This window comes from Rhamphochromis longiceps, linkage group LG23 (assembly GCF_057381845.1).
Source record: "Rhamphochromis longiceps isolate RC_006_pf linkage group LG23, R_longiceps_female_GT1.1, whole genome shotgun sequence".
Taxonomy (NCBI): Eukaryota; Metazoa; Chordata; class Actinopteri; order Cichliformes; family Cichlidae; genus Rhamphochromis; species Rhamphochromis longiceps.
In genome coordinates, this window is record NC_140578.1 from 18,791,017 (window position 1) to 18,814,069 (window position 23,053).

The window sequence follows — 23,053 nt, forward strand, 5'->3', positions numbered from 1 at the left end:
GTTAGGCGGCAGTACCTGGGGCCCGTTCTTCATACCTCGCTAAGTAGGTTAGCCGGATTAGATTGTTGACGATTTCGCGTGATCCTGGATCAGTCGGTTCCCCGAAGCTCATCCGGGACTTGCTGTCATAGCAACAGAGCCGTAAGCGTAAACCTGCTCGGGAGCAGGTTTACTTTATGTAAACAGGATTAGATCGCGGCCACGCAGGTATGTCCGCGTCATCATACGAAAGCAACAGCGATATTCCACCACTGTTTCACCATAAATAAATAACATCAATGTAACTAAAGACAATGCAGCACCTGATCCATTTATTGATTTCACACAGGTCATTTCCTAAAAAAGGGAAATGTACTATTAATCATTCTATTACATGTATGTGATTATTACAGATTTAATTCATATTTCAGAGTAGCAATTGTAAATTACTTCGTGTAATCAAGATGAGAGACCACGGCTATAAAAGCGAAGGTGGATTTGGGAAGCCTGTCGCAGCCATGTCCTGTCCGTATACGCGAGCCACCCATTGCGGAAGGTGCAAGATTGATAAGGAGAGTCCTCAGAATTCAGCGTATATTGCGGGATAGACAGGATCCTTTAGCTCAGCGCGACAGTGTGCTCATAGAGAGATATCGATTTTCCCGTGAGGGTATTATTCACTTAACCAACTTGTTGACGAGGGGGTGCAGGACCACCACCTGTCTTTTTTTCCTCTGCCCTTTTCTTGGTTGCTGTTATAAACAAACAGATTATTCCAGGGTCTCTTTCCAAGAGACTAAAAGCAATATAAGTGATAAATATTACCATTCTGTAGGATATTCTTATATTTCACTTTTACCTGTTCCCATGTTCTAGTGGGTCCTGTCGTGGCTCTAATGTAAAAGAGGATAAAATATAACATATTATAATATAATGTAATATAATATTGGATAATATAGTGTAATATAATAAATCTACCCTACCGCCTACTGGTGTTGGCCAGAGGGGCCGATGGCGCGATATGGCAGCCTGGCTTCTGTCAGTCTGTCCCAGGGCAGCTGTGGCTACAACTGTAGCTGCCTCCACCAGTGTGTGAATGTGAGAGTGACTGAATAGTGGCATTGTAAAGCGCTTTGGGTGCCTTGAAAAGCGCTATATCAATCCACTCCATTATTATTGTTATTATTAAATTACTTACGAGTTTAATTTGTCAGCAACTTCCTGCCAGCCCTCGCTCCTTGCTTTTGCAGCCTTTGCAGTGTTCCCTTGCGTTCTGATTAAACTCTGAAACTCCTGAAATCCCTCACTCAAGAGTTCTTGCTCTGCTGCCGAAAAATACCGAGCCGAGCGCGCTCCGTCGACATTTTCGACGACCAATCAGAGGGTTGCCGATCAATGTTTCTACTATCGATGCGTGGCCCCTTTTACGACACCCAGTGATGTCACATTACTGCGTCCAGCTGTACTGATCGTCAACAGCAGGTGTGTTCGGGGAACCGGATTAGCGAGCTCACGGTTAGCGCGATGATTTGATCTTGGATGTGTCATTTGATCTTGGATGTAGTAAGGGACGTACGAAGAACGGGCCCCAGGTCACTGGTCTCCCGGCAAACACAGCCAGCCATTTGGGTACACCCAAAGCAACACAGTGGTCCAACCGTTTACCGTCACTTTAGCAGCAGGTACACCGTTGCCTCCATTGTTGTTCTTGTGTTGCAAACAGGTGATGTCACGCTGTTGAGGTAACAAAGTGAATGGGCTTTGAAGAAGATGTGGCGAACAGGTTATATTCACTAGGATTTGCTTCTTAGTTAGGCAACTTCTGGGTTTAGTCTGTTTTGTCCAATTTTTGGAAGGTGAATGGCTTCTTCCTGGAAACCTATCCCAGACTTGTAAGCAAGCCTTTCGGAGGACAGTTGTTTAGTACGTCCTGAAAACAGACGAGCCTAGCAGAGGATGGTTTCGATCCATCGACCTCTGGGTTATGGGCCCAGCACGCTTCCGCTGCGCCACTCTGCTCCACACGTACCACAAGACTAGCGCTGCTTAAAAGTGGGCCTTCAATAACATCTTGCATGAACAAACTGTGGGAATTCTGAAGGTGGACGGTACCCGTTTGAACACTGACTTTTATAAATCTTTGTCACCTCAGCGTTCAATGCTTCAAAGCTTCTTGGACTGCTTGTCAGGTCTCGTGTGCGGCCCAACAGATTTTAAGCTAGGGTCAGCCAACCATTTCCTCGTTAGCTGCTAACTCGAATCACTGAGCTTATTGTGTGAGCCACTGAGTCGCATAGTCACGTAAACGCTTAGACGTGAAAACACTGACACTTGGTGTTGCGTATGTTTACTTCCTAAATAAACCCATGAACTCTCTTCAATGAACCTTATTTTACCTTTAGTTAACTAAAATCGACATTCTGTTACACGAACACACTCTGCTGATGCACTTCGATGCTCTTAATACTTCCCGCTGATTGTCAATGGTAGTTCTCATCGGTAGAGATGTAATACCGTCTGTAATCACAAGCACCGACATTAGACATGAAATCTGAATGTATCCAACACAGCGGACACAGTGACATTGTCCACAGTGAAAAACTATCCTGGATATGATGAGCTTGCTTCAGAATGCCAAGCCCAGCTCTGAAGCTGCTTTTAGATTTCATTATCATTCAAAACTGTTTGTTTGCTCGGAATGAAAAACTTATACTTGATATTTGAATGTTTTTTTCTTTACAATAATTTTGTGAGTTTCTCTTTGGTGCAGTCTTTACTTCTTTCAACTATGTGTTTACATGTATCTCATGGCATTGCTCTCTGTATACCTGCAGCATGTGGGTGTTTTGTTTGCCATTTTTATTCAGTTCCATTTACAGAAGCCCTCTAATTCAGCTACTATTCACACCTATCCAATGTATTCACACCTGGTGCTTTCAGAAAACAATGGAACGTCCAGCTACCCGGGCCCCCTCCCCAGACGGTCAACACTTGCGGCTCCCCCATCACCTCTACCACTCAGTAAAGCTCACAAATTTCTCCATGTGCCTTCACACCTCTTTCCATACTTGAAAGGGATGTAAACAGACTCTCTAAGACACAGGACCCATGCAAAGCAGCTGGGCCAAATTCGGTGCCTCCATCCACCCTGAGGCACTGTGCTGATCAGTTGTCTACAGTGTTCACTGACACCATCAACAACTCACTGGAGACACGTCATGAGTCATGGACCTGAATTTCTGGACAGACGGACGAGTATGCCACAAGCAACTAAAAACCTCCTATTGGAAGGGAATCACAGGCTGCAGTCCCCTCACTCTCGGCTGACCTTGACGTGATTTGAACACGCAACCTTCTGATCTGGAGTCAGATGCGCTACCATTGCGCCACAAGGTCCCACAAACCTGCCCCTCTGCTCAAAACTTCTGAAAATCTCTGAGAAGCCAGACCATCTTTCCACACAAGCAATTTTTCTGCAACTGGAGGTTGTTCAACTTGTGAATGCAAAGAGGTTGTGCCAAAGACGCATGTCATTTCAGACCATGCATGTCAACATGCACACGTAGAATCTCTCTTTATACTTGAAAGGTTCTCCTCTTTGAGAAAAGAATACAAATCGAGGTTTGAAGTGCGCTTGCAGTAGTCAATCAAAGGCCTAATATAGTGTCTGTCATTCAGTGCTCACGCTCTGATGAGCTTTGCAAGCCAGCTAGACAAATTCTTAACAATGCATATTTGTTACTGATGCTTGTCAGAGAAAGACAAAGTCCTTGGACAGTGTCTAAAAATAAAAGACCTTCCTCTCACACACACCTAAAAAGTGATTGCTCAGAAGGGAGTGCTTTTGTACGTGATGATCTCCTGTCTCAAACACAAGCTGCTCTGGAGAGGCTCCTTGTGCCGTCTGCACCAAAATGCTATTCATGGGGGTAGGAGACCAGTGCTGTCAGCCTTGAATGAAATCTTACCTGACTAAACGACCTTACACTTCACACACAATGGTCTCTTCAACGACTGTTAATGGTATTTACCAGAGAAGTGACTTCTGACTAGGGAGTGTTCTGGCATGTGATGATCTCCAAAAGAACCAGCGCTGTTGGAGCAGGGAGCAGGCATCTCTCACCACAGGCCAAAAGGTGCAGGTGAAGTGGAGGAGCTGTGATGGCCGAGAGGTTAAGGCGTTGGATTTGAAATCCAATGGGGTGTTCCCCGCGCAGGTTCAAACCCTGCTCACAGCGAAAATGCGTTACGGGTGCTTCTTTTTCTGCTAAGATAAGGTTGCAATTAGTCGGAGGGGCTCATATACAAAAGTTGCAACGGTGCCCAGGAGCATTGAGTGATTGACAGTTCTCCAATCACCGGTTCACACCACTGTACTTACATACTAATCATTCATGTACAAAATGTGCTTGTCTCCAAGGAGAGTCCCTCTTCTTCTCTCCAGGCTTTATAAACAAAAACGGTGGGAGATGTCGATCAGTGGCATGTGCACAGACTTTGAGTCACATATTAATTCAAACAGGCTGCAGTCCTGTCACTCTTGGTTGACCTTGATGTGATTTGAACACGCAAGCTTCTGATCTGGAGTCAGATGCGCTACCATTGCCCCACAAGGTCCCACAAACCTGCCCCTCTGCCCAAAACTTCTGAAAATCTCTGCAAAGCCAATCCATCTTCTTTCCACACAAGACATCAAAATTGTTGCAGGGGGCTACTTGTTATCACTGCTATAGAAAGGCTAGAATGACAAATCTTAATCCTTTCTGGCTACGTTTGGTTTTCAGTTAGGCGGCAGTACCTGGTCACTGGTCTCCCGGCAAACACAGCCAGCCATTTGGGTACACCCAAAGCAACACAGTGGTCCAACCGTTTACCGTCACTTTAGCAGCAGGTACACCGTTGCCTCCATTGTTGTTCTTGTGTTGCAAACAGGTGATGTCACGCTGTTGAGGTAACAAAGTGAATGGGCTTTGAAGAAGATGTGGCGAACAGGTTATATTCACTAGGATTTGCTTCTTAGTTAGGCAACTTCTGGGTTTAGTCTGTTTTGTCCAATTTTTGGAAGGTGAATGGCTTCTTCCTGGAAACCTATCCCAGACTTGTAAGCAAGCCTTTCGGAGCACAGTTGTTTAGTACGTCCTGAAAACAGACGAGCTTAGCAGAGGATGGTTTCGATCCATCGACCTCTGGGTTATGGGCCCAGCACGCTTCCGCTGCGCCACTCTGCTCCACACGTACCACAAGACTAGCGCTGCTTAAAAGTGGGCCTTCAATAACATCTTGCATGAACAAACTGTGGGAATTCTGAAGGTGGACGGTACCCGTTTGAACACTGACTTTTATAAATCTTTGTCACCTCAGCGTTCAATGCTTCAAAGCTTCTTGGACTGCTTGTCAGGTCTCGTGTGCGGCCCAACAGATTTTAAGCTAGGGTCAGGAAAACCATTTCCTCGTTAGCTGCTAACTCGAATCACTGAGCTTATTGTGTGAGCCACTGAGTCGCATAGTCACGTAAACGCTTAGACGTGAAAACACTGACACTTGGTGTTGCGTATGTTTACTTCCTAAATAAACCCATGAACTCTCTTCAATGAACCTTATTTTACCTTTAGTTAACTAAAATCGACGTTCTGTTACACGAACACACTCTGCTGATGCACTTCGATGCTCTTAATACTTCCCGCTGATTGTCAATGGTAGTTCTCATCGGTAGAGATGTAATACCGTCTGTAATCACAAGCACCGACATTAGACACGAAATCTGAATGTATCCAACACAGCGGACACAGTGACATTGTCCACAGTGAAAAACTATCCTGGATATGATGAGCTTGCTTCAGAATGCCAAGCCCAGCTCTGAAGCTGCTTTTAGATTTCATTATCATTCAAAACTGTTTGTTTGCTCGGAATGAAAAACTTATACTTGATATTTGAATGTTTTTTTCTTTACAATAATTTTGTGAGTTTCTCTTTGGTGCAGTCTTTACTTCTTTCAACTATGTGTTTACATGTATCTCATGGCATTGCTCTCTGTATACCTGCAGCATGCGAGTGTTTTGTTTGCCATTTTTATTCAGTTCCATTTACAGAAGCCCTCTAATTCAGCTACTATTCACACCTATCCAATGTATTCACACCTGGTGCTTTCAGAAAACAATGGAACGTCCAGCTACCCGGGCCCCCTCCCCAGACGGTCAACACTTGCGGCTCCCCCATCACCTCTACCACTCAGTAAAGCTCACAAATTTCTCCATGTGCCTTCACACCTCTTTCCATACTTGAAAGGGATGTAAACAGACTCTCTAAGACACAGGACCCATGCAAAGCAGCTGGGCCAAATTCGGTGCCTCCATCCACCCTGAGGCACTGTGCTGATCAGTTGTCTACAGTGTTCACTGACACCATCAACAACTCACTGGAGACACGTCATGAGTCGTGGACCTGAATTTCTGGACAGACGGACGAGTATGCCACAAGCAACTAAAAACCTCCTATTGGAAGGGAATCACAGGCTGCAGTCCCCTCACTCTCGGCTGACCTTGACGTGATTTGAACACGCAACCTTCTGATCTGGAGTCAGATGCGCTACCATTGCGCCACAAGGTCCCACAAACCTGCCCCTCTGCTCAAAACTTCTGAAAATCTCTGAGAAGCCAGACCATCTTTCCACACAAGCAATTTTTCTGCAACTGGAGGTTGTTCAACTTGTGAATGCAAAGAGGTTGTGCCAAAGACGCATGTCATTTCAGACCATGCATGTCAACATGCACACGTAGAATCTCTCTTTATACTTGAAAGGTTCTCCTCTTTGAGAAAAGAATACAAATCGAGGTTTGAAGTGCGCTTGCAGTAGTCAATCAAAGGCCTAATATAGTGTCTGTCATTCAGTGCTCACGCTCTGATGAGCTTTGCAAGCCAGCTAGACAAATTCTTAACAATGCATATTTGTTACTGATGCTTGTCAGAGAAAGACAAAGTCCTTGGACAGTGTCTAAAAATAAAAGACCTTCCTCTCACACACACCTAAAAAGTGATTGCTCAGAAGGGAGTGCTTTTGTACGTGATGATCTCCTGTCTCAAACACAAGCTGCTCTGGAGAGGCTCCTTGTGCCGTCTGCACCAAAATGCTATTCATGGGGGTAGGAGACCAGTGCTGTCAGCCTTGAATGAAATCTTACCTGACTAAACGACCTTACACTTCACACACAATGGTCTCTTCAACGACTGTTAATGGTATTTACCAGAGAAGTGACTTCTGACTAGGGAGTGTTCTGGCATGTGATGATCTCCAAAAGAACCAGCGCTGTTGGAGCAGGGAGCAGGCATCTCTCACCACAGGCCAAAAGGTGCAGGTGAAGTGGAGGAGCTGTGATGGCCGAGAGGTTAAGGCGTTGGATTTGAAATCCAATGGGGTGTTCCCCGCGCAGGTTCAAACCCTGCTCACAGCGAAAATGCGTTACGGGTGCTTCTTTTTCTGCTAAGATAAGGTTGCAATTAGTCGGAGGGGCTCATATACAAAAGTTGCAACGGTGCCCAGGAGCATTGAGTGATTGACAGTTCTCCAATCACCGGTTCACACCACTGTACTTACATACTAATCATTCATGTACAAAATGTGCTTGTCTCCAAGGAGAGTCCCTCTTCTTCTCTCCAGGCTTTATAAACAAAAACGGTGGGAGATGTCGATCAGTGGCATGTGCACAGACTTTGAGTCACATATTAATTCAAACAGGCTGCAGTCCTGTCACTCTTGGTTGACCTTGATGTGATTTGAACACGCAAGCTTCTGATCTGGAGTCAGATGCGCTACCATTGCCCCACAAGGTCCCACAAACCTGCCCCTCTGCCCAAAACTTCTGAAAATCTCTGCAAAGCCAATCCATCTTCTTTCCACACAAGACATCAAAATTGTTGCAGGGGGCTACTTGTTATCACTGCTATAGAAAGGCTAGAATGACAAATCTTAATCCTTTCTGGCTACGTTTGGTTTTCAGTTAGGCGGCAGTACCTGGGGCCCGTTCTTCATACCTCGCTAAGTAGGTTAGCCGGATTAGATTGTTGACGATTTCGCGTGATCCTGGATCAGTCGGTTCCCCGAAGCTCATCCGGGACTTGCTGTCATAGCAACAGAGCCGTAAGCGTAAACCTGCTCGGGAGCAGGTTTACTTTATGTAAACAGGATTAGATCGCGGCCACGCAGGTATGTCCGCGTCATCATACGAAAGCAACAGCGATATTCCACCACTGTTTCACCATAAATAAATAACATCAATGTAACTAAAGACAATGCAGCACCTGATCCATTTATTGATTTCACACAGGTCATTTCCTAAAAAAGGGAAATGTACTATTAATCATTCTATTACATGTATGTGATTATTACAGATTTAATTCATATTTCAGAGTAGCAATTGTAAATTACTTCGTGTAATCAAGATGAGAGACCACGGCTATAAAAGCGAAGGTGGATTTGGGAAGCCTGTCGCAGCCATGTCCTGTCCGTATACGCGAGCCACCCATTGCGGAAGGTGCAAGATTGATAAGGAGAGTCCTCAGAATTCAGCGTATATTGCGGGATAGACAGGATCCTTTAGCTCAGCGCGACAGTGTGCTCATAGAGAGATATCGATTTTCCCGTGAGGGTATTATTCACTTAACCAACTTGTTGACGAGGGGGTGCAGGACCACCACCTGTCTTTTTTTCCTCTGCCCTTTTCTTGGTTGCTGTTATAAACAAACAGATTATTCCAGGGTCTCTTTCCAAGAGACTAAAAGCAATATAAGTGATAAATATTACCATTCTGTAGGATATTCTTATATTTCACTTTTACCTGTTCCCATGTTCTAGTGGGTCCTGTCGTGGCTCTAATGTAAAAGAGGATAAAATATAACATATTATAATATAATGTAATATAATATTGGATAATATAGTGTAATATAATAAATCTACCCTACCGCCTACTGGTGTTGGCCAGAGGGGCCGATGGCGCGATATGGCAGCCTGGCTTCTGTCAGTCTGTCCCAGGGCAGCTGTGGCTACAACTGTAGCTGCCTCCACCAGTGTGTGAATGTGAGAGTGACTGAATAGTGGCATTGTAAAGCGCTTTGGGTGCCTTGAAAAGCGCTATATCAATCCACTCCATTATTATTGTTATTATTAAATTACTTACGAGTTTAATTTGTCAGCAACTTCCTGCCAGCCCTCGCTCCTTGCTTTTGCAGCCTTTGCAGTGTTCCCTTGCGTTCTGATTAAACTCTGAAACTCCTGAAATCCCTCACTCAAGAGTTCTTGCTCTGCTGCCGAAAAATACCGAGCCGAGCGTGCTCCGTCGACATTTTCGCCGACCAATCAGAGGGTTGCCGATCAATGTTTCTACTATCGATGCGTGGCCCCTTTTACGACACCCAGTGATGTCACATTACTGCGTCCAGCTGTACTAATCGTCAACAGCAGGTGTGTTCGGGGAACCGGATTAGCGAGCTCACGGTTAGCGCGATGATTTGATCTTGGATGTGTCATTTGATCTTGGATGTAGTAAGGGACGTACGAAGAACGGGCCCCAGGTCACTGGTCTCCCGGCAAACACAGCCAGCCATTTGGGTACACCCAAAGCAACACAGTGGTCCAACCGTTTACCGTCACTTTAGCAGCAGGTACACCGTTGCCTCCATTGTTGTTCTTGTGTTGCAAACAGGTGATGTCACGCTGTTGAGGTAACAAAGTGAATGGGCTTTGAAGAAGATGTGGCGAACAGGTTATATTCACTAGGATTTGCTTCTTAGTTAGGCAACTTCTGGGTTTAGTCTGTTTTGTCCAATTTTTGGAAGGTGAATGGCTTCTTCCTGGAAACCTATCCCAGACTTGTAAGCAAGCCTTTCGGAGCACAGTTGTTTAGTACGTCCTGAAAACAGACGAGCCTAGCAGAGGATGGTTTCGATCCATCGACCTCTGGGTTATGGGCCCAGCACGCTTCCGCTGCGCCACTCTGCTCCACACGTACCACAAGACTAGCGCTGCTTAAAAGTGGGCCTTCAATAACATCTTGCATGAACAAACTGTGGGAATTCTGAAGGTGGACGGTACCCGTTTGAACACTGACTTTTATAAATCTTTGTCACCTCAGCGTTCAATGCTTCAAAGCTTCTTGGACTGCTTGTCAGGTCTCGTGTGCGGCCCAACAGATTTTAAGCTAGGGTCAGGAAAACCATTTCCTCGTTAGCTGCTAACTCGAATCACTGAGCTTATTGTGTGAGCCACTGAGTCGCATAGTCACGTAAACGCTTAGACGTGAAAACACTGACACTTGGTGTTGCGTATGTTTACTTCCTAAATAAACCCATGAACTCTCTTCAATGAACCTTATTTTACCTTTAGTTAACTAAAATCGACGTTCTGTTACACGAACACACTCTGCTGATGCACTTCGATGCTCTTAATACTTCCCGCTGATTGTCAATGGTAGTTCTCATCGGTAGAGATGTAATACCGTCTGTAATCACAAGCACCGACATTAGACATGAAATCTGAATGTATCCAACACAGCGGACACAGTGACATTGTCCACAGTGAAAAACTATCCTGGATATGATGAGCTTGCTTCAGAATGCCAAGCCCAGCTCTGAAGCTGCTTTTAGATTTCATTATCATTCAAAACTGTTTGTTTGCTCGGAATGAAAAACTTATACTTGATATTTGAATGTTTTTTTCTTTACAATAATTTTGTGAGTTTCTCTTTGGTGCAGTCTTTACTTCTTTCAACTATGTGTTTACATGTATCACATGGCATTGCTCTCTGTATACCTGCAGCATGCGAGTGTTTTGTTTGCCATTTTTATTCAGTTCCATTTACAGAAGCCCTCTAATTCAGCTACTATTCACACCTATCCAATGTATTCACACCTGGTGCTTTCAGAAAACAATGGAACGTCCAGCTACCCGGGCCCCCTCCCCAGACGGTCAACACTTGCGGCTCCCCCATCACCTCTACCACTCAGTAAAGCTCACAAATTTCTCCATGTGCCTTCACACCTCTTTCCATACTTGAAAGGGATGTAAACAGACTCTCTAAGACACAGGACCCATGCAAAGCAGCTGGGCCAAATTCGGTGCCTCCATCCACCCTGAGGCACTGTGCTGATGAGTTGTCTACAGTGTTCACTGACACCATCAACAACTCACTGGAGACACGTCATGAGTCATGGACCTGAATTTCTGGACAGACGGACGAGTATGCCACAAGCAACTAAAAACCTCCTATTGGAAGGGAATCACAGGCTGCAGTCCCCTCACTCTCGGCTGACCTTGACGTGATTTGAACACGCAACCTTCTGATCTGGAGTCAGATGCGCTACCATTGCGCCACAAGGTCCCACAAACCTGCCCCTCTGCTCAAAACTTCTGAAAATCTCTGAGAAGCCAGACCATCTTTCCACACAAGCAATTTTTCTGCAACTGGAGGTTGTTCAACTTGTGAATGCAAAGAGGTTGTGCCAAAGACGCATGTCATTTCAGACCATGCATGTCAACATGCACACGTAGAATCTCTCTTTATACTTGAAAGGTTCTCCTCTTTGAGAAAAGAATACAAATCGAGGTTTGAAGTGCGCTTGCAGTAGTCAATCAAAGGCCTAATATAGTGTCTGTCATTCAGTGCTCACGCTCTGATGAGCTTTGCAAGCCAGCTAGACAAATTCTTAACAATGCATATTTGTTACTGATGCTTGTCAGAGAAAGACAAAGTCCTTGGACAGTGTCTAAAAATAAAAGACCTTCCTCTCACACACACCTAAAAAGTGATTGCTCAGAAGGGAGTGCTTTTGTACGTGATGATCTCCTGTCTCAAACACAAGCTGCTCTGGAGAGGCTCCTTGTGCCGTCTGCACCAAAATGCTATTCATGGGGGTAGGAGACCAGTGCTGTCAGCCTTGAATGAAATCTTACCTGACTAAACGACCTTACACTTCACACACAATGGTCTCTTCAACGACTGTTAATGGTATTTACCAGAGAAGTGACTTCTGACTAGGGAGTGTTCTGGCATGTGATGATCTCCAAAAGAACCAGCGCTGTTGGAGCAGGGAGCAGGCATCTCTCACCACAGGCCAAAAGGTGCAGGTGAAGTGGAGGAGCTGTGATGGCCGAGAGGTTAAGGCGTTGGATTTGAAATCCAATGGGGGGTTCCCCGCGCAGGTTCAAACCCTGCTCACAGCGAAAATGCGTTACGGGTGCTTCTTTTTCTGCTAAGATAAGGTTGCAATTAGTCGGAGGGGCTCATATACAAAAGTTGCAACGGTGCCCAGGAGCATTGAGTGATTGACAGTTCTCCAATCACCGGTTCACACCACTGTACTTACATACTAATCATTCATGTACAAAATGTGCTTGTCACCAAGGAGAGTCCCTCTTCTTCTCTCCAGGCTTTATAAACAAAAACGGTGGGAGATGTCGATCAGTGGCATGTGCACAGACTTTGAGTCACATATTAATTCAAACAGGCTGCAGTCCTGTCACTCTTGGTTGACCTTGATGTAATTTGAACACGCAAGCTTCTGATCTGGAGTCAGATGCGCTACCATTGCCCCACAAGGTCCCACAAACCTGCCCCTCTGCCCAAAACTTCTGAAAATCTCTGCAAAGCCAATCCATCTTCTTTCCACACAAGACATCAAAATTGTTGCAGGGGGCTACTTGTTATCACTGCTATAGAAAGGCTAGAATGACAAATCTTAATCCTTTCTGGCTACGTTTGGTTTTCAGTTAGGCGGCAGTACCTGGTCACTGGTCTCCCGGCAAACACAGCCAGCCATTTGGGTACACCCAAAGCAACACAGTGGTCCAACCGTTTACCGTCACTTTAGCAGCAGGTACACCGTTGCCTCCATTGTTGTTCTTGTGTTGCAAACAGGTGATGTCACGCTGTTGAGGTAACAAAGTGAATGGGCTTTGAAGAAGATGTGGCGAACAGGTTATATTCACTAGGATTTGCTTCTTAGTTAGGCAACTTCTGGGTTTAGTCTGTTTTGTCCAATTTTTGGAAGGTGAATGGCTTCTTCCTGGAAACCTATCCCAGACTTGTAAGCAAGCCTTTCGGAGAACAGTTGTTTAGTACGTCCTGAAAACAGACGAGCCTAGCAGAGGATGGTTTCGATCCATCGACCTCTGGGTTATGGGCCCAGCACGCTTCCGCTGCGCCACTCTGCTCCACACGTACCACAAGACTAGCGCTGCTTAAAAGTGGGCCTTCAATAACATCTTGCATGAACAAACTGTGGGAATTCTGAAGGTGGACGGTACCCGTTTGAACACTGACTTTTATAAATCTTTGTCACCTCAGCGTTCAATGCTTCAAAGCTTCTTGGACTGCTTGTCAGGTCTCGTGTGCGGCCCAACAGATTTTAAGCTAGGGTCAGGAAAACCATTTCCTCGTTAGCTGCTAACTCGAATCACTGAGCTTATTGTGTGAGCCACTGAGTCGCATAGTCACGTAAACGCTTAGACGTGAAAACACTGACACTTGGTGTTGCGTATGTTTACTTCCTAAATAAACCCATGAACTCTCTTCAATGAACCTTATTTTACCTTTAGTTAACTAAAATCGACGTTCTGTTACACGAACACACTCTGCTGATGCACTTCGATGCTCTTAATACTTCCCGCTGATTGTCAATGGTAGTTCTCATCGGTAGAGATGTAATACTGTCTGTAATCACAAGCACCGACATTAGACACGAAATCTGAATGTATCCAACACAGCGGACACAGTGACATTGTCCACAGTGAAAAACTATCCTGGATATGATGAGCTTGCTTCAGAATGCCAAGCCCAGCTCTGAAGCTGCTTTTAGATTTCATTATCATTCAAAACTGTTTGTTTGCTCGGAATGAAAAACTTATACTTGATATTTGAATGTTTTTTTCTTTACAATAATTTTGTGAGTTTCTCTTTGGTGCAGTCTTTACTTCTTTCAACTATGTGTTTACATGTATCTCATGGCATGGTTCTCTGTATACCTGCAGCATGCGAGTGTTTTGTTTGCCATTTTTATTCAGTTCCATTTACAGAAGCCCTCTAATTCAGCTACTATTCACACCTATCCAATGTATTCACACCTGGTGCTTTCAGAAAACAATGGAACGTCCAGCTACCCGGGCCCCCTCCCCAGACGGTCAACACTTGCGGCTCCCCCATCACCTCTACCACTCAGTAAAGCTCACAAATTTCTCCATGTGCCTTCACACCTCTTTCCATACTTGAAAGGGATGTAAACAGACTCTCTAAGACACAGGACCCATGCAAAGCAGCTGGGCCAAATTCGGTGCCTCCATCCACCCTGAGGCACTGTGCTGATGAGTTGTCTACAGTGTTCACTGACACCATCAACAACTCACTGGAGACACGTCATGAGTCATGGACCTGAATTTCTGGACAGACGGACGAGTATGCCACAAGCAACTAAAAACCTCCTATTGGAAGGGAATCACAGGCTGCAGTCCCCTCACTCTCGGCTGACCTTGACGTGATTTGAACACGCAACCTTCTGATCTGGAGTCAGATGCGCTACCATTGCGCCACAAGGTCCCACAAACCTGCCCCTCTGCTCAAAACTTCTGAAAATCTCTGAGAAGCCAGACCATCTTTCCACACAAGCAATTTTTCTGCAACTGGAGGTTGTTCAACTTGTGAATGCAAAGAGGTTGTGCCAAAGACGCATGTCATTTCAGACCATGCATGTCAACATGCACACGTAGAATCTCTCTTTATACTTGAAAGGTTCTCCTCTTTGAGAAAAGAATACAAATCGAGGTTTGAAGTGCGCTTGCAGTAGTCAATCAAAGGCCTAATATAGTGTCTGTCATTCAGTGCTCACGCTCTGATGAGCTTTGCAAGCCAGCTAGACAAATTCTTAACAATGCATATTTGTTACTGATGCTTGTCAGAGAAAGACAAAGTCCTTGGACAGTGTCTAAAAATAAAAGACCTTCCTCTCACACACACCTAAAAAGTGATTGCTCAGAAGGGAGTGCTTTTGTACGTGATGATCTCCTGTCTCAAACACAAGCTGCTCTGGAGAGGCTCCTTGTGCCGTCTGCACCAAAATGCTATTCATGGGGGTAGGAGACCAGTGCTGTCAGCCTTGAATGAAATCTTACCTGACTAAACGACCTTACACTTCACACACAATGGTCTCTTCAACGACTGTTAATGGTATTTACCAGAGAAGTGACTTCTGACTAGGGAGTGTTCTGGCATGTGATGATCTCCAAAAGAACCAGCGCTGTTGGAGCAGGGAGCAGGCATCTCTCACCACAGGCCAAAAGGTGCAGGTGAAGTGGAGGAGCTGTGATGGCCGAGAGGTTAAGGCGTTGGATTTGAAATCCAATGGGGGGTTCCCCGCGCAGGTTCAAACCCTGCTCACAGCGAAAATGCGTTACGGGTGCTTCTTTTTCTGCTAAGATAAGGTTGCAATTAGTCGGAGGGGCTCATATACAAAAGTTGCAACGGTGCCCAGGAGCATTGAGTGATTGACAGTTCTCCAATCACCGGTTCACACCACTGTACTTACATACTAATCATTCATGTACAAAATGTGCTTGTCTCCAAGGAGAGTCCCTCTTCTTCTCTCCAGGCTTTATAAACAAAAACGGTGGGAGATGTCGATCAGTGGCATGTGCACAGACTTTGAGTCACATATTAATTCAAACAGGCTGCAGTCCTGTCACTCTTGGTTGACCTTGATGTGATTTGAACACGCAACCTTCTGATCTGGAGTCAGATGCGCTACCATTGCCCCACAAGGTCCCACAAACCTGCCCCTCTGCCCAAAACTTCTGAAAATCTCTGCAAAGCCAATCCATCTTCTTTCCACACAAGACATCAAAATTGTTGCAGGGGGCTACTTGTTATCACTGCTATAGAAAGGCTAGAATGACAAATCTTAATCCTTTCTGGCTACGTTTGGTTTTCAGTTAGGCGGCAGTACCTGGTCACTGGTCTCCCGGCAAACACAGCCAGCCATTTGGGTACACCCAAAGCAACACAGTGGTCCAACCGTTTACCGTCACTTTAGCAGCAGGTACACCGTTGCCTCCATTGTTGTTCTTGTGTTGCAAACAGGTGATGTCACGCTGTTGAGGTAACAAAGTGAATGGGCTTTGAAGAAGATGTGGCGAACAGCACTGCAAAAACTCAAAATCTTACCAAGTATATTTGTCTTATTTCTAGTCAAAATTATCTCATTACACTTAAAATAAGACACAATCAGCTACAGGGCAACATTTCAGTAAGCTAAAGGAACTTGTTTCAAGACAGTGAATCTTGAAACTAGAGAAAAACTAGAGATTTTTCACTTGTTCCACTGGCAGATTTTTTCACTTAATACAAGATATTTTAGCTTAAAATAAGTGAAAAAATCTGCCAGTGGAACAAGTGAAAAATCTCTAGTTTTTCTCTAGTTTCAAGATTCACTGTCTTGAAACAAGTTCCTTTAGCTTACTGAAATGTTGCCCTGTAGCTGATTGTGTCTTATTTTAAGTGTAATGAGATAATTTTGACTAGAAATAAGACAAATATACTTGGTAAGATTTTGAGTTTTTGCAGTGAGGTTATATTCACTAGGATTTGCTTCTTACCCAGATAGCAAGGAAACATTGAAACAATGCTGAGTCAATATCAGGCTGTGTCAATGAATCAACGTTGAAGTGTGACGTTGACCTAACGTCACTCTTGCACCCTTTTTTAACGTTGAAAGAACGTCAGGTTTTGATGTTGAATCAATGTTGAAACCTGACGCTGATTCAACATTATATTTTCTAATACTGTTGACATTGAAACAATGTCAGATTCTGATATTGAAACACTGTTGAGCTATGGTGTTAATTTTCCACCTCTTTCGCACAGTTGCTTTTTATTAAAACAACAGTTAAATCATGACTGGAAATCTACCTTTCTTTATAGGTATTTTAACCAATACTAAACTACTGCATGTTTCCATCAATACTTCAACCACCTAAACACATAATTGTACTTATTCCTTAAATTGGACACCCTTTATAAAAAAACCTAAATGTGTCACAATGTATCATGTCAATATTAATATCCTAAAATAAGAAAGCATTGCATGTGATGTAACAGAGAAAAAAAATAAACAAAAAAAGGTCAATAGGCATGTTTCGTTTGCTAAATACTTTATTAAAAGACAGTTTCCGATTTACATTTATATGATTCACAGAAGTTTGTAATTTTTTGCATGATGTGCGTCCTGCACCACCCAAACGATCTGGGGCGTATCGGAGCCATTTCTGCACTGCTTGTGCAAAGACAAACTCGGACATAGAGTTTGCCCCTAACTGCTGCGTCAGGCTCCAATCAAGGCAAAGCGTCTCACCTATAGACACATTTTAAGAGATGGAATTAGCGTGTCTCATGTCTTAAATGTGTATGCAAGTGCTTGTGTGTTTAATCAACAGGCCGTTGTTATGTATTTAAATCACATCTGACAGCTATTACACTTTATAGTTACAAAGTGTACATAACCTTTATATACTTACCATTGCCTTATTTGCCTCTTGTGATTGAAGAGCTGGCTCTGCATTGTTTAGCTCCTCAATGTTGTGCAAGGGCAAATCCAGAGGCAGTACCCCAGCATCTACCAATTCATTGCAGCCGGTATTGCGGATGGCTCTGACCTCCTCACGGAGTTCGTTAACAGCTCTCGTCAGGTCTGACAGAAAAAGAGAATTTTTTTTTTAAAGTATTTAAGAATACAGACAACTTGTCAAACGTTTCCTTGTGTCACACACAGATATGTACAAAGACACTAGACAGTATTTTATTACCTGGTATTTTCACTCGAGGGGCCTGGGGAAACCATTTTTTTGTGGGCTGCTCATCCTCTGAGTCACTATATGTGTACAGGGGATTTGGTCTAAAGAAAAAAAGTTGAAAACGGTCATAAGTAATTACAAATGTGCTTTTGGAATATTTTTTCCTAAAGTTACAGTTTGATTTATAACAACACACACAGGAAACGGAGATGTGCAAGAAGGTACAGTATACAAGAAATTTTTGAAGTGCACAAGTGTATACGGCTTTGCATTTATAAAAAGTTTACAAGCTTCCACTTTTTGGACTATATTATGTGGTGATATTGCAGTATGCAAGCACCACAGATATGTATAAAAGACAAGATCATAAATTCTTAGCAATCAAAGATATGTTTGTGAAATAAAAAAAGTTTTACTTGTGCTTTCTTTTATGACTGGTCTGAGTTTCAGCTTCGGACTGAAGGTCAGACATATCACAGTGTTCACTTAGATATTTCTGAAGACTGCGTTCTGCTTCGTGAAATGTGTCTGGAAGTACAAACACAATGTATGGCCAGACATAAATTAGGACACGAAAAACTTGTTATTGTTACATTTATACAACACCAATCCAGATGATACCCACCATGGCTTATTAGAAGTCGGACTGGTGCATAGGTGAGCCATGTTGCACCAGGATGAACTCTCCTCTTTACTGCGTCGTGGATCCTGAATGTGTCTCACGGAGGATATGGAGGCCATGACAATTTCTCCCCATTTACCCATGATCTAGGGACTATTTCTGTACCACCAGTGCTAAACTGCACAATGCACCAGTCTTTCATTTTTATCTTTTTTTTAAATTTGGAGTCCTTTTTTGCCCTGTCTAGGATAAACAGGAAACAGATAATTACAATATATTTCATAGTCACTACAAAACTTGATCTATTGATTGAACTAAATAATAAATAATAGCTTAAAATGTATATAGGCAACAATTACAAGCAAACCCGTATATGTAAGCATTTAAACACTGAAGATAATAAAATTAACAGTATTTTGTCTAAGTCTGCCATTGTAGGAATTCATGGCACCGAGACAAAAACTTGGCGCACAGTGTGGCGTCAAAATAGGCGCACACCTTTGACGCTGCGTTTTCTCCGTCTTGCTCGTCCACACGTAAATGCTAAACGCAGTTTACGTGTGGACAAAAGGTGCAAACGCAAGTTAGGTGAGCGTGCAGCGTAAAGTTTGAATTGAGTGCGAATCGAAGCGGGTGCTCACCAATCATTAAAAGTAACAAAGTCATTGAACACATTTATACAGTTACCTTTACGTTTATCAATCATATATCACAGATTTACAATTTTTTGTAGTACTATGCTAAAAAGCAACTACAGAGCGAAAGTCTGGGTCAAGCGCCGAGGCGACGGCAAGAACAAAGGAACCCTCGAAGCGTTAAAGCTAGCTTTGTAAGGGAATATAACGGAAAAGTATGAAACGAAAATGTTTTCTTTGTTGATAGACTTTGTTTGCAGTGCAATTTATTTGTTGCCGGATTGTAAGATGAAAGTAGACAATTTCGGGCTCCCACATTTTATCCGAAACTTTACATTAACAAGTTTGTTTGTTTGTTTTTACTGTTATTCAAATGCAACCGTGGAAATAATGAATAGAACAAAGGTCATTCATTCTTACCTTATACTAATCGTGGCGCAGGCCAGTGCAGTGCATGAACTGATGCCTTCTCCGGTCAATTCCGCTGAGAGTAAATCTAATGTCCGGCTCTACTGTACAAGACAATGGTTACCTGGAGGGATGTACCAATGTGATAGGGGTGCTGCGGAATAGTCCAAGTGGTAGCAGCTTTAATTTCCCGCTCAACCATAAATCGATGTTTTTTTTTGGGTTTTTTTTGTTTTTTTTTTGCCTGTCCCGTTTGGCTCTTTTGCCATCAGAATTGTTGTCTAAAGGCAAAGAAAGATGCCCAACGGATTTACTTTACCAAACTGACCATCCCAGCCTTGCCGTAATGGTCCATTTGATTCACCTTTTATTGTTTATTTTATTTTCACTTACTGAATACGGGACAGACTTGACTGGGGGAAAGAAGGGGAGAAAGAAAGAGGGAAAGAGAAACAGCTGAGAAGAGGGACGGGGGAGAAGGGCAAAAGACAAAAACCAACAGAACGGGCAGAGAGAAAAAAAAATGCATATATCAATCACCTGGATCACCTGCTGAGAAAGAAAAAAGAAAGCAAGCAGAAGAGAACAAGAGTAATAGAATAAACAACATCACAATGATATATGGGAATATGACAGTAAATACTAAATGTTAAACCTTATTGTGCAGCACATAAGATCAACAGAACACAGTGTGCTTTGAGGTAGGAGCCATAAAGGGTGTAGTTTGTGGGTGTGATCACCTGTGTGTACACCTGTGAGCATGGACGCGCTTGTTTTTTGTTTTTTTAAAAGGTTCCTTCATGTAATAATCTGCTAGAGGGTGTGGGGGGCCACAGCCCCGTCCTCCAGGGCGTGAAGCAGGTGTGGAGGAGATCAAAACTCCAGACATCCAGAGGCCCCCAGAACACAAGAGACCAAGGAAGACCAACAGAGGGGCAGCTGCGCCACTGTCCCGGAAAGAGCTGAGGAGAGTCCCAGATGAGGGCTCACTCAGCAGCCGCGGAGCAGAAGCCAGGGGGAGTTGCAGTGACGCGCCCGTGAGCTCCGCCGGCAGCCAGCTGCGCCTGAGTGACCGAGCCCCAGGCCGAGAGGCCGGGGGCACCCCACCTCCGAAGTGGCCCGAGCGAGCCCCAGGCTCCAGGCCCCGATAAGCGGCCGCCAAGGAGTGAGCCGGTGTGTACCTGGACGCCCATCCCCGGACACAAAGAACCACCAACGCACCGATGTCTGAGGGGGTCCGCCACTGGCAGGGGAAGTGGTGGTAGGGGGAGATAGGCCTCCAAACCTTGGAGGGCCTGAGATGTCCCCAGAGAGGTGGCGCCTGACACCCAACCTGACATATAGACACAGACATACAGGCACACACAGACACAAACATCCATTCCCACCCTCATGCTCTCATATGCACTTACTCCACACTCAACCAACGTGGAGACAGACATAAAGAGACGTTGTACACACGATCACACTCCCCAAGCGTACTCTACAAACCGGGTCTAGGTGCCCCCGCCCCTGGAGGGGGGAACTGCACCCAGACCCAGGTGGTGTTTCCCTTTTCCCTGCGGTGGGGGGAGGCAGACCGCCCCGACTCCGCAGCAGCAGGAAGGCTCCACACTCCAGACCGCAGTCGGACGGCCAACTCCTCCTCCTAGTCCTAGCCCCCCTGCTCCAGCATTCTTGTGCATTAGTGTTAAAGATACAGGACCATGATCGCTGACAGCTATAGGGTGAATCTCAGTGTCTGAAATGTCGTTCAGCAGTGAGCTGCTGACCAAAAAATAATCCAGACGAGAGTAGGAGTGATGGACATGTGAGAAAAAAGTATATTCCTTACTGGTGGGGTGAAGGGAGCGCCATGCATCGCAAAGACCAAAGTCGCTCATATACTGTTTGATTATATTTGTGGACTGCCAATTACGCTGAGTTCCCGCTGTATTCAGCCTATCCATGTCTTCATTTAGTCCAAGGTTGAGGTCACCTCCAAGAACAAGTGTGCCATCTAAGTGTTCAGAGAGTGCACTGAAAAAACCGTGAAAGAATGAGGGATCATCAACATTTGGACCATATACACTTGCAATACATAGCTTTTTATCACGTATAGATAGTTTAATGATTAAGAATCTGCCCTCTGGATCTATAACTGTATCGAGTACTGTGAAATTAATATTTTTATGTATTAAAATTGCTGCTCCCCTTTGTCTAGAATTATAACAAGCTGAGAACACATTGGGAAACTCAGGTGTTTTAAGTTCATTCGAACCTCTAAGAGGTCTGTGGGTCTCTTGTAATAGGACAACATCCGCCTGTAGTTTTTTGAGTTGTTTAAATATTTTTAACCTCTTTTCTCTGGAGCCAGCTCCATTTATATTCCATGTAATGAACCTCAGTGTACCCATAGATGTTTGTGTATAACTAGGGATGTATGCTGTGTGCGTCGCTTAGACAGGTGGAGAGAATACGTCACTTGTTCATAAATAAAGAGAAGGAGAGAGAGAAAAAATGTGTGGCGAGATGCTCCCTGAGTCTGACTTTGTGTATGCATAGTTACTAATATGAGTAGGCTTGGCTTAAGTGTGTGTGTATCTTATATGACTGTGTGCGCTGTCTGACTGATGTAAATGTGCTGCCGTTGAGCGCATGGTGCGTATGTGTCGAAATAAAGGATGTTTGTGGATGAGTGTCGAAGCAGGTGATCGAGGCAGTGAAAGGAATAAAGAAAGAAACCAAGGACAGGGGTGAGCAGCATAAAACCAAGAGGGGGAAAAGAGAGGAGGAAAAAAAAAAAAACGAGAAGAAAAAAAAAACAGAAACAAAACGTAAACATTCCAATTAAATCACTGACGGAGAGTGACGGTGTTAATTCTGCTATGAAATCACACTTTAAGATGCGATTTGATACTGGTAAGTTAAACAGATGTTAATGCAAGTTAGTGTGAGTGGATAGGGAAATGGTGTAGCTGATTCTTATCTGGTGTGAGGTTAATACAGCCACGGAGTGATGTTGGGGTCGCGGTGGAGCTGTCCGTCCACGTACAGCCGGTCCACAGCGATGACAGCGCGGGAGCCCTTCTGGATGAAGCCGCGTCGGATTGGGAAGAGGACCCTGCGTCGTTCCAAGATCTCTTTGGGGAACTGGTCGTTCACGCTGAAGTCCGTTCCTTTTAATTCCCTGCCGCGGCTTTTCATCTGTTGCTTTTGTTTGAAGTGGCCGAATTTGGCCACGATAGGACGTGGTCTCCCGGCCGTAGCCCGAATGGGGCCGAGGCGATGTACCCGATCGAAGACGATGTTCTTCACAGTGTCCTCCGGCAGCTTCAGGTGGGTTTTGATGAAGCTTTTTACCGTGGTCTCCGCGTCCTCTCCAGCGGCTTCTGGAATACCAGAAAATACCAGATTATCACGCATGCTACGAGCTTGTAGATCGATAACTGTTTATTTTATTTTTTTATTTTCTCTATTGAGCTGGGTAACATTATCTGTGAGACATTTCACCGACTCCCTTAGCGTGGCATTTTCAGCAGCAAGCGTTTCCACCTGCTGCTGGCTGTACTCCAGGGATTCTCGCAAGCATTTAAATTCTCGGTG

General features: G+C 44.4%; 1 protein-coding gene and 13 non-coding genes across 15 annotated transcripts; 4 read left to right on the forward strand and 10 right to left on the reverse strand.

Annotated features, from left to right (window-relative positions):
• Positions 1-1,926: 1,926 nt before the first annotated feature.
• On the reverse strand, positions 1,927-1,998 carry trnam-cau (transfer RNA methionine (anticodon CAU)). The gene has a single exon. It is a non-coding gene; the product is annotated as a tRNA-Met (tRNA).
• Positions 1,999-3,303: 1,305 nt separating this feature from the next.
• On the reverse strand, positions 3,304-3,375 carry trnaw-cca (transfer RNA tryptophan (anticodon CCA)). The gene has a single exon. It is a non-coding gene; the product is annotated as a tRNA-Trp (tRNA).
• Positions 3,376-4,134: 759 nt separating this feature from the next.
• On the forward strand, positions 4,135-4,217 carry trnas-uga (transfer RNA serine (anticodon UGA)). The gene has a single exon. It is a non-coding gene; the product is annotated as a tRNA-Ser (tRNA).
• A 918-nt stretch (positions 4,218-5,135) lies between these two features.
• On the reverse strand, positions 5,136-5,207 carry trnam-cau (transfer RNA methionine (anticodon CAU)). Its single transcript has one exon. It is a non-coding gene; the product is annotated as a tRNA-Met (tRNA).
• Positions 5,208-6,513: 1,306 nt separating this feature from the next.
• On the reverse strand, positions 6,514-6,585 carry trnaw-cca (transfer RNA tryptophan (anticodon CCA)). The gene has a single exon. It is a non-coding gene; the product is annotated as a tRNA-Trp (tRNA).
• A 759-nt stretch (positions 6,586-7,344) lies between these two features.
• Positions 7,345-7,427, forward strand: trnas-uga (transfer RNA serine (anticodon UGA)). Its single transcript has one exon. It is a non-coding gene; the product is annotated as a tRNA-Ser (tRNA).
• A 2,471-nt stretch (positions 7,428-9,898) lies between these two features.
• Positions 9,899-9,970, reverse strand: trnam-cau (transfer RNA methionine (anticodon CAU)). Its single transcript has one exon. It is a non-coding gene; the product is annotated as a tRNA-Met (tRNA).
• Positions 9,971-11,276: 1,306 nt separating this feature from the next.
• Positions 11,277-11,348, reverse strand: trnaw-cca (transfer RNA tryptophan (anticodon CCA)). The gene has a single exon. It is a non-coding gene; the product is annotated as a tRNA-Trp (tRNA).
• A 759-nt stretch (positions 11,349-12,107) lies between these two features.
• trnas-uga (transfer RNA serine (anticodon UGA)) lies at positions 12,108-12,190 on the forward strand. Its single transcript has one exon. It is a non-coding gene; the product is annotated as a tRNA-Ser (tRNA).
• A 918-nt stretch (positions 12,191-13,108) lies between these two features.
• Positions 13,109-13,180, reverse strand: trnam-cau (transfer RNA methionine (anticodon CAU)). The gene has a single exon. It is a non-coding gene; the product is annotated as a tRNA-Met (tRNA).
• Positions 13,181-14,486: 1,306 nt separating this feature from the next.
• trnaw-cca (transfer RNA tryptophan (anticodon CCA)) lies at positions 14,487-14,558 on the reverse strand. Its single transcript has one exon. It is a non-coding gene; the product is annotated as a tRNA-Trp (tRNA).
• Positions 14,559-15,317: 759 nt separating this feature from the next.
• On the forward strand, positions 15,318-15,400 carry trnas-uga (transfer RNA serine (anticodon UGA)). The gene has a single exon. It is a non-coding gene; the product is annotated as a tRNA-Ser (tRNA).
• A 307-nt stretch (positions 15,401-15,707) lies between these two features.
• Positions 15,708-15,779, reverse strand: trnaw-cca (transfer RNA tryptophan (anticodon CCA)). Its single transcript has one exon. It is a non-coding gene; the product is annotated as a tRNA-Trp (tRNA).
• A 1,420-nt stretch (positions 15,780-17,199) lies between these two features.
• Positions 17,200-19,598, reverse strand: LOC146641685 (uncharacterized). Of its 2 annotated transcripts, XM_085398553.1 has the most exons (6): positions 19,481-19,598; positions 18,429-18,668; positions 18,220-18,331; positions 17,816-17,904; positions 17,528-17,700; positions 17,200-17,364 (listed from the first exon to the last, which is right to left on the reverse strand). In XM_085398553.1, the coding sequence occupies exons 3-6, from the start codon at positions 18,273-18,275 to the stop codon at positions 17,335-17,337; spliced, it is 348 nt and encodes a 115-aa protein (XP_085254679.1). In that variant the 5' UTR covers positions 18,276-18,331; positions 18,429-18,668; positions 19,481-19,598; the 3' UTR covers positions 17,200-17,334. The 2 variants fall into 2 exon arrangements, with proteins under 2 accessions (XP_085254679.1, XP_085254680.1); XM_085398554.1 differs by lacking the exon at positions 19,481-19,598 and having other exon boundaries at positions 18,429-19,339.
• Positions 19,599-23,053: the final 3,455 nt, after the last annotated feature.

What these genes read in the sequence shown, in the direction of transcription:
- LOC146641685 (XM_085398553.1), bottom strand. Translation starts at nt 18,275, where the DNA reads ATGTCTGACCTTCAGTCCGAAGCTGAAACTCAGACCAGTCATAAAAGA. An exon ending in AGTCATAAAAGAAAGCACAA is followed by an intron (nt 17,905 to 18,219) that starts GTAAAACTTTTT and finishes TTTTTTCTTTAG; the next exon opens with ACCAAATCCCCTGTACACAT. An exon ending in AAGAGGCAAATAAGGCAATG is followed by an intron (nt 17,365 to 17,527) that starts GTAAGTATATAA and finishes ATGTGTCTATAG; the next exon opens with GTGAGACGCTTTGCCTTGAT.